This window comes from Coffea eugenioides, chromosome 6, assembly GCF_003713205.1.
Source record: "Coffea eugenioides isolate CCC68of chromosome 6, Ceug_1.0, whole genome shotgun sequence".
NCBI lineage: Eukaryota > Viridiplantae > Streptophyta > Magnoliopsida > Gentianales > Rubiaceae > Coffea > Coffea eugenioides.
Genome location: NC_040040.1, coordinates 8,991,019 through 9,004,892, shown reverse-complemented (window position 1 = coordinate 9,004,892; position 13,874 = coordinate 8,991,019). Strand labels below are relative to the sequence as shown.

The 13,874-nt window shown below is 38.4% G+C and overlaps 2 protein-coding genes across 2 annotated transcripts; both read left to right on the top strand.

Moving 5' to 3' along the window:
- The first annotated feature begins 278 nt into the window (after positions 1-278).
- On the top strand, positions 279-8,293 carry LOC113773200 (DNA mismatch repair protein MSH7). The gene is made up of 17 exons (XM_027317782.1): positions 279-668; positions 1,340-1,889; positions 2,476-2,571; positions 2,693-2,748; positions 3,144-3,210; positions 3,344-3,439; positions 3,624-3,755; positions 3,850-3,883; positions 4,028-4,075; positions 4,270-4,466; positions 4,547-4,673; positions 4,780-5,057; positions 5,585-5,779; positions 6,387-6,794; positions 6,909-7,005; positions 7,184-7,311; positions 7,641-8,293. Exons 1-17 carry the CDS (start codon positions 328-330, stop codon positions 8,121-8,123), a joined length of 3,333 nt encoding a protein of 1,110 aa, XP_027173583.1. The 5' UTR covers positions 279-327; the 3' UTR covers positions 8,124-8,293.
- Positions 8,294-9,189: 896 nt separating this feature from the next.
- LOC113773493 (ARF guanine-nucleotide exchange factor GNL2) lies at positions 9,190-13,413 on the top strand. Its single transcript, XM_027318139.1, has 2 exons — positions 9,190-10,220; positions 10,311-13,413. Exons 1-2 carry the CDS (start codon positions 9,190-9,192, stop codon positions 13,411-13,413), a joined length of 4,134 nt encoding a protein of 1,377 aa, XP_027173940.1.
- The last annotated feature ends 461 nt before the right edge of the window (positions 13,414-13,874 follow it).

Here is a 13,874-nt window from a genome sequence, read left to right as displayed (position 1 = left end):
ACATAATTAAATTGACACCTTCGAAGGATGGATGGCTGGATTGGTGCAAAGAGCCAAATTGCCCTAGAATTTCCCCATCTGACGCTCGTTACTGGGCAAGTGGAAATTTCTCCGCGGTCTACCACACGCCACTGGTAACAGTAAAATCCGAAAAACGAATCGAACGGCCACGAATACACCGCCCAGTTGAGAACCTCCAAAATGTTACCCATTTCGGAGCCAAAACTTGGCGCCAATTCTCTTTATCACTCTCTCCTTTCTCTGATTTAAAATCGTCAGTGGCTCTCCTCTTCTCCCTAATCGCTGACAACCAGGGGGAAAAAAAAAATGCAGCGTCAGAAGTCGATTCTTTCATTTCTCAAAAGACCGTCGGCGGAGCAACAGAACTCCGGCGGCCGAGATAACGGGATTGATGGCGGCCGAGCTCCTCATTTTCCTCCCAAACATCAGAATCAGATTGGAGCTGGTATTGAATTTACCAAAGCTATTTCTACCTCCACAATTGACGATTCGGTTGATGACGTCAGAGGAACCGATACTCCGCCGGAAAAAGTGCCGCGTCAGATTTTCCCCGTCAACGGCATTGAGAGCGGAAGCAAAAATTCGCTCTTCTCCAGTATCATGCACAAGTTCGCGAGATTCGATACTACGAAAATATCTTGCAATGAGTAGGTTTCTTATGCTTTTCCTTTTCCTTTCCCTTTTTTTTTTGGTTTTTTATTTCTTTCTTTTAAATGTTTGACTATGAAACTGAAATACTCATCGATGATAGGTTGGTAAAGTTGAATTAATTTAATTGTATGTTGCTAGCATTAAGTAGCTACTTTTGTAAACTTTTGCGGTAAGAAATTGATGGCCTCTGAATTAGTAATTTTATAGGCCTCTGAATATATGTTCTGATAAATGACTCGTGAGTGTACATCTGTCTATATTCACTATTTTTGTTCTTATTTCGCGACTATACTGTGACGTTCCGAAGTGTTGTACTAGCTGGTGTACTTGGAAGGTGAAGAGAAACTGTTTCTCTTTTGAGGTAGATGTAGCAGTGTATATAACCTATATGAACTCGATAATTTACTACGATTATCTTGATAAAAATGTAGATCATTTGATAGTCGTTGCACTAGCTTATTGAGGAAATTCAACTGTTTACAGAAAGGGACCTATAACTTCTATATACCCTCAATGCAATTCTTTTTAGGTAGCATTACTGCATAAAGTTAACTATATCAATTCGTTAATTAGCTATTTTACTTTTTCCTTTGTTTTTTGCCAAGCAGCATTTAAATTCTTTGTCTGCTTATGACCCACATATTGCATATTGACTGCAAAACGGCAGGAAGGAAGCAAGTGTCTCAAACAATATTTGTTCTGTTCTGGATAAATCTAAGTCGCAGAAAGAGTTTGAAGATGGAAACTTGATTTCTAAGCAAATAGGGAGGCAAAGTATTTGCCATACTAATGGGACAACAAAGCAAGAAAGTGAGGGATGCCCATTGGTTGTTGGAACTGATGACATTGATGTTCTTGGACCAGACACGCCAGGCATGCGACCTTCAGTCCCTCGGTTAAAAAGGTTACATGATGATATTTGTAATTTCGAGCAAAAGAGTGGTTTCTCCAAGTCAAATGCTACCAAAAGGGTGAAATTTCTTCAGGATTTAGATGGTGAAAAGAAATATCTAGAGGATTCTGAAATGGCTAGCAAGTTTGAATGGCTTCATCCTTCAAGAATCAAGGATGCTAAGGGAAAAAGGCCAGGTGATCCTCTATATGACCAAAGAACACTCTTAATACCACCAGATGCTCTAAGAAAGATGTCGGCATCACAAAAGCAATATTGGGAAGTTAAATGTCAATACATGGACGTGGTGCTTTTCTTTAAAGTGGTCAGTCCATTCGAACCCATACCTTCATTACAGTGCACTAAGGATGTTTTTTTTTCCTTGTTTCTTTTGGTGAATCTAATTCATTCGTCATACTTCATTTATTTCAAAGAGTCACCTAACAGGTGAGCTTCTGCAATAGGTTAAATGGGTGACTGCTGAATGATTTCTAAACTTCAAAATTTTTGATGATTAATTTCATATTCTAGGCACTTTCTCAAAAATCAAAGACTTTCAGTTTATAACTTATCAGAGATTTCCAGTGGGATTTCATTGTGTAATGAAATAAGACTAATGATTAAGAATCTGTAACTTCTGAGTGAACTGTAGTAGGGTACAGGGATCATCTAACTTCAGTTAGATTTATAAGCTTGATTTACATTACTTGCTATTCTTTGGTTTATAGATTGCCCAAACTAATTTTGGTGCCATACTGCTGTGTGATTATCATGCTTCCAATTTATATCCATTTTTTATGAATTTAGTCTGCAATATGTGAATGAAGAACTCTGTTGAAGATAAAAAAAAATATGCCCTTCATGTCTGTCTTTTGCAATACTCTTTTAAAACACTCATATTTCTATTTCAGGGAAAGTTTTATGAGCTCTATGAACTTGATGCTGAAATTGGTCACAAGGAACTTGACTGGAAAATGACATTAAGCGGGGTGGGTAAATGTCGACAGGTAATGTCCCGATCTACAGTTTATAGTCATCCTGTTATAGTGTTTTCTGAGGCATTTGCAGTGGTAGGTGTTTGGTTTTACTCAATATCATATCTATACTGATCCTTTGTGCTACTATTAGGTTGGGATATCTGAGAGTGGGATTGATGACGCTGTTCAGAAATTGATTGATCGTGGGTAAGCAAGTTCCTGTTGTCAATGTGCATTGATATGTTAATTTAAGCATCCTGATTTGTTTGGTTTCATATTAATTTTCTTTGGTAATTGGGCCTCTATTCATTATTCACTACTCTATCTAATTTCTTGTTTTATGCTTCTTTTATCTTTTATAATTGTCAAAGGGGTTGGTAAGCAAGTTCTGTGGCTAATGTGTATCAATAAGTTAAATCAAGCATCCTGATTTGTTTAGTTTTCAGATTGGTTTTCTTTTCTTGTGGAACATCTATTCAGTATTTACTAATTTCTGGATATACTGGTGCTTTCATATCAATATATTTGTGTAGAGATCCTATTTGTTTTCCTGCTGCATTCTGATCCTGTCCTTTTTTATACTCGTCATTTCTTATTTAAAGCTACAAAGTTGGACGGGTTGAGCAGTTGGAGACCTCAGAACAAGCAAAATCGAGAGGTTCTGCTTCTGTAAGTTTGAAATGGACCTGTGTTTGTGCAGTTCCTTTATCCGCATGGACCTGTGCCTGTCATTGTATAGTCTCTGGCAAACTGTAGGTGATAGTCATTCAAATCTAATCATGGCTTACAATGCTGGTTTTAGGTTATTCAAAGGAAGCTAATTGGCGTTCTCACACCATCCACCACAACTGAGGGCAACATTGGGCCAAATGCTGTACATCTTCTTGCAATAAAAGAGGTTGGCTTGAAAACTTTTTCTTTGCTTTCCGTACTTTACCATATTGTTCTTACTGATGGTGTAGGAAAAAATGTGTCATGAGCTCTCAAATTTGGTAAAGTTGTACAAGTAAAGCTAGATAGGGTAGTTTCATTGCAAATAAGAATTATGAAATGATTAACATCTTGCTGCATTCTGTATCTAGGATTGCTTTTGTCCAGATAATGGTTCAACTTCTTTTGGGTTTGCTTTTGTCGACTGTGCTGCATTAAAATTTTGGGTTGGTTCCATCAGTGACGATGCTTCTTATGCAGCTTTGGGGGCTTTGTTGATGCAAGTATGCTCCTTGGTCTTAATTTTCTGTTATATGCTCTATGTGCAATATTTAGTGGGAATGATTGGTCTTCTTTTTCTTTTGGTTTGACTTTTAGGTGTCACCTAGGGAAGTGATCTATGATAGTCAAGGTAAGTCTATTAAATTGCTTTCACATCCAATTTTTACTTTTCTTTTAAGGATTTTCTAGAAACCAGTCAAAAAGCTGTCATAAGTTAGAAATATTAATCTTGCTGAGCCCTAGCCTGATGGTCATTTACTCAAATCTGTTATAGGACTGTCCAAAGAGGCACAGAAAGCATTGAAAAAGTACTCGCTAACAGGTGACAACAGTTTAACCTTTTAAGTTCTCGTCAGCAAATTGGCACATTCTTCTGTACTGCAATTATCAGTTACAACTTTTCTTTTTAGTGAAACTGCTTGATGTCTCTTTCTTTAGTTTTGGCTATTTACAAAGATCACTGTTATTGATGATTGGATCTTTTGGATAAGAAGCCTATTTAACTTTGGCTTGTAGGTTCTACTGTATCAATGTTGACTCCAGCTCTGCATGCTGATTTTGGTAATGCATCAGAAGTGAGAAACTTCATTCAGTTGAAGGGTTACTTCAAAGAATCTCTTAACAGGTGGGATCACATTCTTGAGGGGATTATGCATCAGGATCTTGCGTTATGTGCTCTTGGAGGCCTCACTAACCATTTATCCCGAATGATGGTAGGCCTGTGAAAGTTGTTTGTAGTACAACCTTCAACATCAATGTCTTTTGTTCTGAATTAAGTTATTTTGTTGAACAGTTAGATGACACTTTACATAATGGAGACGTTAACTCGTATCAACTCTACAAGGGTTGTCTAAGAATGGATGGGCAGACACTTGTCAATCTTGAGATTTTTAATAACAATGCTGATGGTGCTCAGGCAGGCAAGTGCTTGTGTATAATTTAGTGTATATCAAAGAGTTATGTTAGAAAATAAGACCTGAAGGTTATGCTTCCTCCTATGTTAATTTAAGCAACATTAATAAATAGGTACATTGTACAAATATCTTGACAATTGTGTCACTGCATCTGGTAAACGGCTTTTAAGGAACTGGATCTGTCATCCTCTGAGAGATGTCGAGAAAATCAATCATAGGCTTGATGTTGTTGAGGAGCTTATAGCACATTCAGATATCATGTTACTTGTGGCTCAATATCTTCGCAAGATTCCAGACTTAGAGAGGTTGCTTGGGCGTGTTAAGGCAAGCATTAACTCTTCTGCTGTGCTCTTGCTGCCACTGATTGGCAGCAAAAAATTGAAACAGCGAGTAAGCTTTCTCAATAAGTTTTTTTGCTTGTGTATGTACTCTTGTTGTTGTGCCTGCACACTTGCATCATTTCATCGGTAGCTCAAGATTGGTGGTTTCTTTTCGGCTAACTCTTGATGAACAGTGCAATATTATTTCTGAGAACGCAGTAGTGCAAACTGCAATTCCTAGTTAGCTTGAGTCTTTATGAAGTTGCTAGTCAATGATAATACTTTTTCCCCATCAATGCTTAAATTAAGTTCTCATGCTATTTATTCTTTCACATCTTCTAGACAGTGGAATCAAAAAAGCATTGTCATGAGAATGCCTTTTCAGGGACAATGTTTTCGTTTAAGACTTGTGCTAAAGTGCAAAGACACTTGGTTCCCTCAATGGGGGAGATCATGGGTGGTCAGTGACTGTCTGTTTTAGGTGCTCATCAAGTAGTGTTTACGGGCAAATATCCTCTCTAATCTTTGCCTTGTATAATCAAGATCTATCCTCAGTACTCAACCAATATGTTTACTCAAAATTTTGTCTTCTTGCAGGTTAAAGCGTTTGGATCACTTGTTAAAGGCCTGCGTATTGGAATGGATTTGTTATTGCTATTACAGAAGGAAGGGTTTATGACATCTTCATTAGCAAAAGTTCTTTGTCTTCCTCTGTTAATTGGTAATGATGGGCTTGATAAATTTCTTGCACAATTTGAGGCAGCAATTGACAGTGACTTTCCCAATTATCAGGTCACGACTTTCTTCAAAAGTTTTGACCATCTTACATGCCATGAATTGTGCTGCTTGCTTTCAATTGATTTGTGCTGTATTTTTCTATTTGCTACCTTATAGCTTCATGATTAGGCATCTTTTTGCTGTAGAATTATGAAAGTGGGAGTGCTGGATGCATGTGCTCAGAAGTACATATGCTTTACTTTTTCTTGTTTTATCTGTAGAGTTTTGGTGTTCTGTACTGTCAAAAAATTTTAGAAGCCAGTTATTGATATAGTAGCTTTTAGTAGGAATACCTAGCTGAATTTTCATCTTCCATAACACGGGCTATATACTTTGATATGGTCTCCAATTTTTGGTCCTCAAGATGCAATGTTACTTTTCTGGAGAAATGTTACAGGGGAAGTGTCTGCTGATATTTAGGCAAGGTTTTCAAGTTTTAAAATTTAGTAGTGTGTCCCATTCTCTTTGTTGGTCTTCATCTTAGTGTTTATCTGCAATATGATAATTTTAAAATTTACCTGTTTGGCAATTTTTTTCCTGTACCCATGAGCTGGATTTATTTCATGAATTGCATATAGGAGAATAAGCAGCCTGATTTGTTTCTCTCCTTGCATGGTGACAGGACCATGATGCTACAGATTCAAGTGCTGAAACACTATCAATTTTAATGGAACTTTTCCTAGAGAAGGCTATGCAATGGTCTCAAGTAATCCATGCTATAAGTTGCTTAGATGTACTAAGATCATTTGCTGTAACCACAAGTTTTTCTTCTGGGGCTATGTGTAGACCAAAAATTTTACCTCATTCAAGATCTGTAGATTCAGAGACAGGAGGACCAATACTTTCAATTGAAGGTTTATGGCATCCGTATGCCCTTGGTGAGAATGGAGGATTGCCTGTTCCGAACGACATGCATCTTGGGGGCAACAATAGTATTTATAATCCCTGTACTTTGCTTTTGACTGGACCTAATATGGGTGGGAAGTCAACCCTTATACGTGCAACTTGTTTAACTGTTATACTAGCTCAGGTTCAACTTTCTTTTCCCTACTGTTTGTCAACTAAAATATGCTTGATTTCCTTGCTATCCTGATGTTTAATTTTTGCTGATTTTGCTTCTTTGCCTAAAATTTGTACTTTGCAGCTGGGCTGTTTTGTGCCTTGTCAGACTTGTGTCCTTTCACTTGTGGACATCATATTTACACGGCTTGGAGCCACTGATAGAATTATGACAGGCGAGAGTATGCTCTGCAATTGGACTCTACTTGATTCTTGATTGAGTTGTTCTTGATCATTAATCTGAAAGTTTATTTTGTTGGTCTAATAATTTATCTTTTGGTTTTATATTCTTAAGGTAGCTACAGTTCTACAAGGAAGCTTGCTTCTTACAATGCATGATGCACTTTGATTGTTTTGTAGGTACCTTTCTTATTGAATGTACTGAGACAGCAGCAGTGTTACAAACTGCCACACAAGATTCCCTTGTCCTCCTTGATGAATTGGGTCGAGGAACTAGCACATTTGATGGCTATGCAATTGCATATGCTGTGAGATTCATTTTCACTTGCTATTTAGCTTACCAGCTGCAATAAATCTTGCTTTTATATTCTCAAGACAAAGTAAACTGCAAAATATTCTTTGTTAACAATCTTAAGTTGACTCTAAATGGTAGTGACCTGGGACTATGACATTAAAAAGAAATGAAAAATTTGGTGATTTGATGTTGCTCAGAGCCTGAAACTTTAAAAGTTGACTGCAAATGATTCTGTTGTTGAAAATTTAAATTGGAGCTGGTTTTAGATCTAGTTATCTGTTACTGTAAATTATTTTACTGTGGCTGACTTGTTATTTGTAATATCTTTCCAATTTTGTCTAGGTATTCCGTTATCTTGTTGAAACAGTGAACTGCCGTTTGTTATTTGCTACACATTATCATCCTCTCACGAAGGAATTTGCTTCTCATCCTCGTGTTTCACTGCAACATATGGCCTGCTCTTTTAAGCTGAAGTCCAAGAAGTCATCTCCGGGTGAGCAGGAACTGATTTTTCTATATAGGCTAGCTTCTGGACCATGTCCTGAGAGCTATGGTATGCAAGTGGCGAAAATGGCTGGGGTCCCTGAGATGGTTGTTGAAAGTGCTTCAGGGGCTGCTCAAATCATGAAGAAGTTAATAGGAGAAAGTTTCAAGTCAAGCGAACAAAGGGCTAACTTCTCTACCCTGCATGAACAGTGGTTCAAAACTCTGCTGGCGATATCCAGGGCACCTGAGACTGATTCTGACGATAAGTTTGATACATTGTTTTGCTTGTGGCACGAGCTCAAGAGCTCAAAGAAAATGGGAGCAATTAAAAATATTTAACATAACAGTAGAAGAAACTCTGTTTATTTTGACTTGCACAGGAATGTTTCCATCATTTTTAAAACTAATTCGTACATGCTGAGTGACTCGTTGAATATTTGTTTCCAATGTGTAGCCGTGAGGAAGGATGCCGGATGGATGTACAAAGAGGACAGAGGCAAACTCGAATGCCGGTAGCACAAAGTTTCTTGAATTTGTTTCTGCTGCATGGCAGGCTGGTCACTGTCACAAAGTTTCCTTCTTCATTTGTCTAATATCTCAAAGGCGACCAAAAGTAACGCAAAGGAAGAAATCCTAAATGCGGCAACAGTAATGGGCCAATCGACGACAAATTATTGTGGGCCAATCGTGATGATAATTTTTCACTTAAAAAACAGATCAAAGCGCAATTACGTCCTCTCCTCCTTAGTCCTTTAGAACGCGAAAAAAACTTCTTTAAATGTATATATTCACATTTATCTTTAGTAAGTCACACCCCTTTTATATGAATGAAGATCACTGAGATGAAACAGAAATTGCGAGAAATTGTCTACGTTCCATTATTATCTTTGCAATCGAACAGCATCTCTATTCATAGGTTAGATTTACAATTAATAAGGAAGGTACAATGAACCTAAACAGTACACAAATTAGTAAACTATATCTAATCTGAACTAATTGACTGTTCGAAACAATCTCCAATTTACATACAAAAAAATCGGTAATAATTCATGCTTAATTGATTATATGCATTAACATACATAATTTATTGCCAAGTGTAACAGAAGAAGGAAAAAGATTAGGAGAGGTCGGTGGCAGACATATTCAAAGCACGCAGTTTTAACCATACAAACCAAATAATAGCTTCAGTGAATTATCACAGCCATTTCTTTAGCAAACATTCCGCCTATCTTTCTAACATTTCAGAATGCATCCTTAGTCCTTTACACAATTGATCTACATGGTTAAAGAAGTAACTTCATCCGCTGACTTAACAAGACACATCCCTGTCACCACCATTATTTCCAAACCGTTTTTCGAACTACAAGAGATGTTTTATCAGCACTAAATCTGCAAAACAGGATTAATGGAAGATCAGCAAGAAGGAGAAAACAACAACAACATGACTAAGATAAAAAGAAAGGAGCTGGGATTGTCTTGCATGTTGAATGCTGAGGTTGGAGCTGTTCTAGCTGTGATTCGACGAATACCTGAAGCAAACCCCCAATTTCACCACCCTTCTGAAGAAAATTATGATTCCACGATACTCCAATCTTTAAAATCATTAAGGTCACTCATCTTCAATACTGAGCAAGAATGGCGGAAGATTGATCCGTCTCTCTACCTGTCACCTTTTCTTGATGTAATACAAAGCGATGACATTCCTGCAGCAGCAACGGGGGTGGCTCTTTCATCCATCCTGAAGATCCTCAGGCTTGATATATTTGATGAGAAGACTCCTGGGGCTAAAGATGTTATGGATGCAACTGTGACTGCAATCACGGCTTGTCGCCTGGAGAAAACTGATCCTGTTTCTGAGGAGGCTGTCATGATGAGAATTTTGCACGTCTTGACTGCTGTTATGAGGCATAAAGCTTCTGTTTTGCTCACTGATCATGCAGTTTGTACTGTGGTCAATACATGCTTTCAGGTTGTCCAACAGTCGGCCCATCGTGGCAACTTGCTTCAGCGCAGTGCAAGGTACACAATGCAGGAACTGATCCAAATAATATATTATCGGTTGCCAGATATTGAGGTGAATGATTGGGAGAACTCTGAATCAGATACAGAAGATAGCAATTTGGATTCGGGGTTTGGAATTCGCTCGGCTGTGGATATCTTTCAATTCTTATGCTCTTTACTTAATGTGGTTGATATTGCAGAGTCAGAGGTTTTGCATGCTCAAACAACTGATGGAGACGTTCAGCTTTTTGCCTTGGCTTTGATCAATTCTGCGATAGAATTGAGTGGTGACAGCATAGGTAAGCACCCAAAGCTTTTGAGGATGGTCCAAGATGACTTATTTCACCATTTAATATACTACGGGACGTACTCAAGCCCACTAGTTTTGTCAATGATCTGCAGTACTGTTCTGAATATCTACCACTTCCTTCGCAGGTTAGCATATCCAAATCAAGCACAAACTTAATTCTTGGGCTTCTATAAAGGTCAATCAATAATTAACCGAAATGCCTCGGCCAATTGCAGGTCCGTTCGTCCACAATTAGAAGCTTTCTTCTCATTTGTTTTGTTCAGAGCTGCAAATCTTGGAAGCTCTCCCCAACTCCAAGAACTTGCAACTGAAGCAATCGTGAATTTCTGTCGGCAATCTGCCTTCATAAACGAAGTCTATGTGAATTATGATTGTGATCCTATTTTTGGGAATGCGTTTGAAGAAATAGGCAGGTTGCTTTGCAAGCATGCATTCCCAACTGGTGGCCCTTTGACAAGTTTACAGGTCCAAGCATTTGAAGGCCTTGTACTTGTCATTCATAACATTGCAGAGAACGTTGATAAGGAAGATGATACAAGCCCTTCTGGACCATATCCAGTTGAAATCACTGAGTATACACCTTTCTGGGAGGAGATTTCAAAAGATGATGGTCTAGAGGATTGGGTGACTTTTGTTAGAGTAAGAAAGGCACAAAAGAAGAAGCTACTCATTGCTGGAAATCACTTCAATCAAGATGACAAGAAAGGGTTGGAGTATCTGAAAATTTCTCACTTAATCCCTGATCCTCCTGATCCAAAAGCCTTCGCTTTGTTTTTCCGTTTCACCCCAAGACTTGACAAGACCTTGATTGGGGATTATCTTGGTGATCCTGATGAATTCCATATTCAAGTCCTCAATGAATTTACAAATACATTTGTATTTACAGGTATGATATTGGATTCAGCTTTACGGAATTATTTGGAGACTTTCAGATTACCGGGAGAGTCTCAGAAGATTCACAGAATACTTGAAGCATTTTCAGAAAGATTTTATGATCAGCAGTCCTCGGAACTTTTTGTGAGCAAGGATGCCGTGTTTGTTCTTTGCTATTCTCTCATCATGCTGAACACTGATCAACACAACCCGCAAGTTAAGAAAAAGATGACAGAAGAGGAATTCATCAGGAACAATCGAGAAATCAATGGCGGAAGTGATCTCCCTAGAGAATATTTATCTGAGCTTTTTCATTCTATATCATCCAAAGCGATCACACTCTTTGGTCAATCAGGTACACCTGTAGAAATGAATCCGAGTAGATGGATTCAGCTAGTCAACCGAGCCAAACTCATGAAGCCATATGTATTGTGTAATTTTGATCGTCGATTAGGAAGAGATATGTTTGCTGCTATTGCTGGACCCTCAGTTGCAACTCTTGCAGCAATTTTTGAGCAAACTGAAGAAGAGGAAATTCTCCATGAATGCATTGAGTTATTGTTTGCAATAGCTAGAATAGCTCAATATGAATTAGAAGACAATCTTGATGAGCTTATTTGTTCGTTTTGCAAATTCACTACCTTGCTCAATCCTTATGCATCAGCAGAAGAAACCCTGTATGCTTTCAGCAATGATATGAAGCCAAGGATGGCGACACTTGCAGTTTTCACTATTGCAAACACTTTCAAAAATTCCCTTCGAGGAAGTTGGAGAACTATTGTTGAGTGCTTGTTGAAACTCAGAAGGCTTAAGTTACTTCCACAATCTGTTGTCGAATTTGAAATTGCTTCAGATGCATCTATTGGAACGAAGCATGATAAAAATGAGTCAGCAGCATCTATTTCAACCCGTAATACAAAATTCAACCATATACGCCGTTCCTCTGGCTTAATTGGTCGATTTTCACACTTCTTATCATTGGAGAGCGTGGAAGAATCTCTAAACCTTGGAGTCAGTGAATTTGAACAGAATCAAAACATTATCCAGCAATGCCATATTGAAAACATTTTCACCACCAGTTCAAGTTTACCCGATGAATCATTACTGAATCTTGGGCGTGCTCTTATATATGCATCAGCTGGGAAAGGCCAAAAGTTCAGCACTCCTGTTGAGGAGGAAGAAACTGTAGCATTCTGCTGGGATTTGATTGTCATCATTTCTTGTGTTAATATGCACAGATTCTCAACCTTTTGGCCTCACTACCATGATTATCTGCTTGGAGTTGCCCAATTTCCTCTGTTTTCACCAATCCCATTTGCAGAAAAGGCCATTGTAGCTCAGATGAAAATCTGCCTCAAGATCCTTTCTGCATATCAACTTGATAAAGTCTCTGAGGAACTCATCTTTAAATCCATAAATCTAATGTGGAAGTTGGAAAAAGAAATTCTTGACACTTGCTCAGAGTTTCTAGTAAAGTCGGTGAGCAGAATCCTGAACGAGTACCCTGCAAATTTGCAGAGTAGCCTAGGATGGAAGACTGTCCTGCATTTGTTGTCAGTCACTGGACGTCATCCTGAAACATATGATCAAGGAGTTGAGTCACTTATCAATTTGATGTCTGATGGAATGCACATATCGCGGACTAACTATGCCTCCTGTATTGAATGTGCATTTGGTTTTGTTGCACTCAAGAATAGTCCAGTGGAAAAGAACATAAAAATTATGGACCTCATGTCTGATTCAGTGAAATTGTTGGTTCAGTGGTTTAGAAGTGGGTACTCAGATCCGGGTAGCAATGTTAGTACGGGAAGCAACGCAAGCACCTCTTCCACGGAAGACACTGCAAGATCAGGCAGCTCTGCCAGCTTCATCATGAACTTATTTGTCAAACTAGGTGAAGCCCTTCGAAGGACATGCTTAGCCAGGAGAGAAGAAGTGAGAAACCATGCGGTCATTTCTCTTCAGAGAAGCTTCATCCTGGCTGAGGAACTGTGTTTTACACCGGCAAACTGTATTTACTGTTTTAACAGCTTGATCTTTGCCATGGTTGATGATATACACGAGAAGATGCTGGAATATTCAAGGAGGGAGAATGCAGAAAGAGAAACTCGAAGCATGGAAGGAAGTTTGAAGCGTGCAATGGAGGTCTTAGTGGAAGTTTATTCGCAGCTTTTGAAACCGATATCAGAAAGTCCTCATTTTAGGCCTTTCTGGATGGGACTGTTGCGAAGAATGGATACGTGCATGAAGGCAGATTTGGGAGGGTATGGCAAATCAGATATGCAAGAGGTAATACCAGATTTACTAAAAAGGATTATCTCAATAATGAAGGAAAACGAGTTGTTAATTCCCAAAGAAGGTGATGACCTGTGGGAGATAACCTATGTTCAGATACAGTGGATTGCTCCGTCACTCAAGGACGAACTATTTCCTGGTGCACCGTAGTTGGGAATTCATTTTACCATGTTCCATTTTTTACGCTGGTTGATTGATCCAGCCAAATGTATCTAGGATTGGATCTATTTTGTTCGTTAGATTTTCAATGCAGTGTTATTTTATTTAAGAGAGAAAGTTATCAAACCAAAGAAATTATCATGCCCAACCAGTTGTGTTTATGCCGTTGGACCGATTACCCAAAGCTGCGCAACCAAACCATTTGAAAGAGAATGATAACAGATCAGAATCGAGTTAAACTTTTTGCATTTGTTTGTAGCATGACCAGTTTCTGTGTGATAAACTTGAATTTGTCAGACGTTAAATTACAACGTAGATAAATAGGGTAATACAAAGAAAAGGAAACGGCTAATGATGCACATCTTAATGGTGCTGATGGGCAACAAATGAGTTCCCTTCATAAGATGTGAGTGAGGCTTTAATTCTGACGAGAATGTGCTGATAAAAGTCAA

What these genes read in the sequence shown, in the direction of transcription:
- LOC113773200 (XM_027317782.1), top strand. Translation starts at nt 328, where the DNA reads ATGCAGCGTCAGAAGTCGATTCTTTCATTTCTCAAAAGACCGTCGGCG. An exon ending in GCAAAAAATTGAAACAGCGA is followed by an intron (nt 5,058 to 5,584) that starts GTAAGCTTTCTC and finishes GTCTTCTTGCAG; the next exon opens with GTTAAAGCGTTTGGATCACT. An exon ending in TAGAATTATGACAGGCGAGA is followed by an intron (nt 7,006 to 7,183) that starts GTATGCTCTGCA and finishes ATTGTTTTGTAG; the next exon opens with GTACCTTTCTTATTGAATGT.
- LOC113773493 (XM_027318139.1), top strand. Translation starts at nt 9,190, where the DNA reads ATGGAAGATCAGCAAGAAGGAGAAAACAACAACAACATGACTAAGATA. An exon ending in ATCTACCACTTCCTTCGCAG is followed by an intron (nt 10,221 to 10,310) that starts GTTAGCATATCC and finishes GGCCAATTGCAG; the next exon opens with GTCCGTTCGTCCACAATTAG.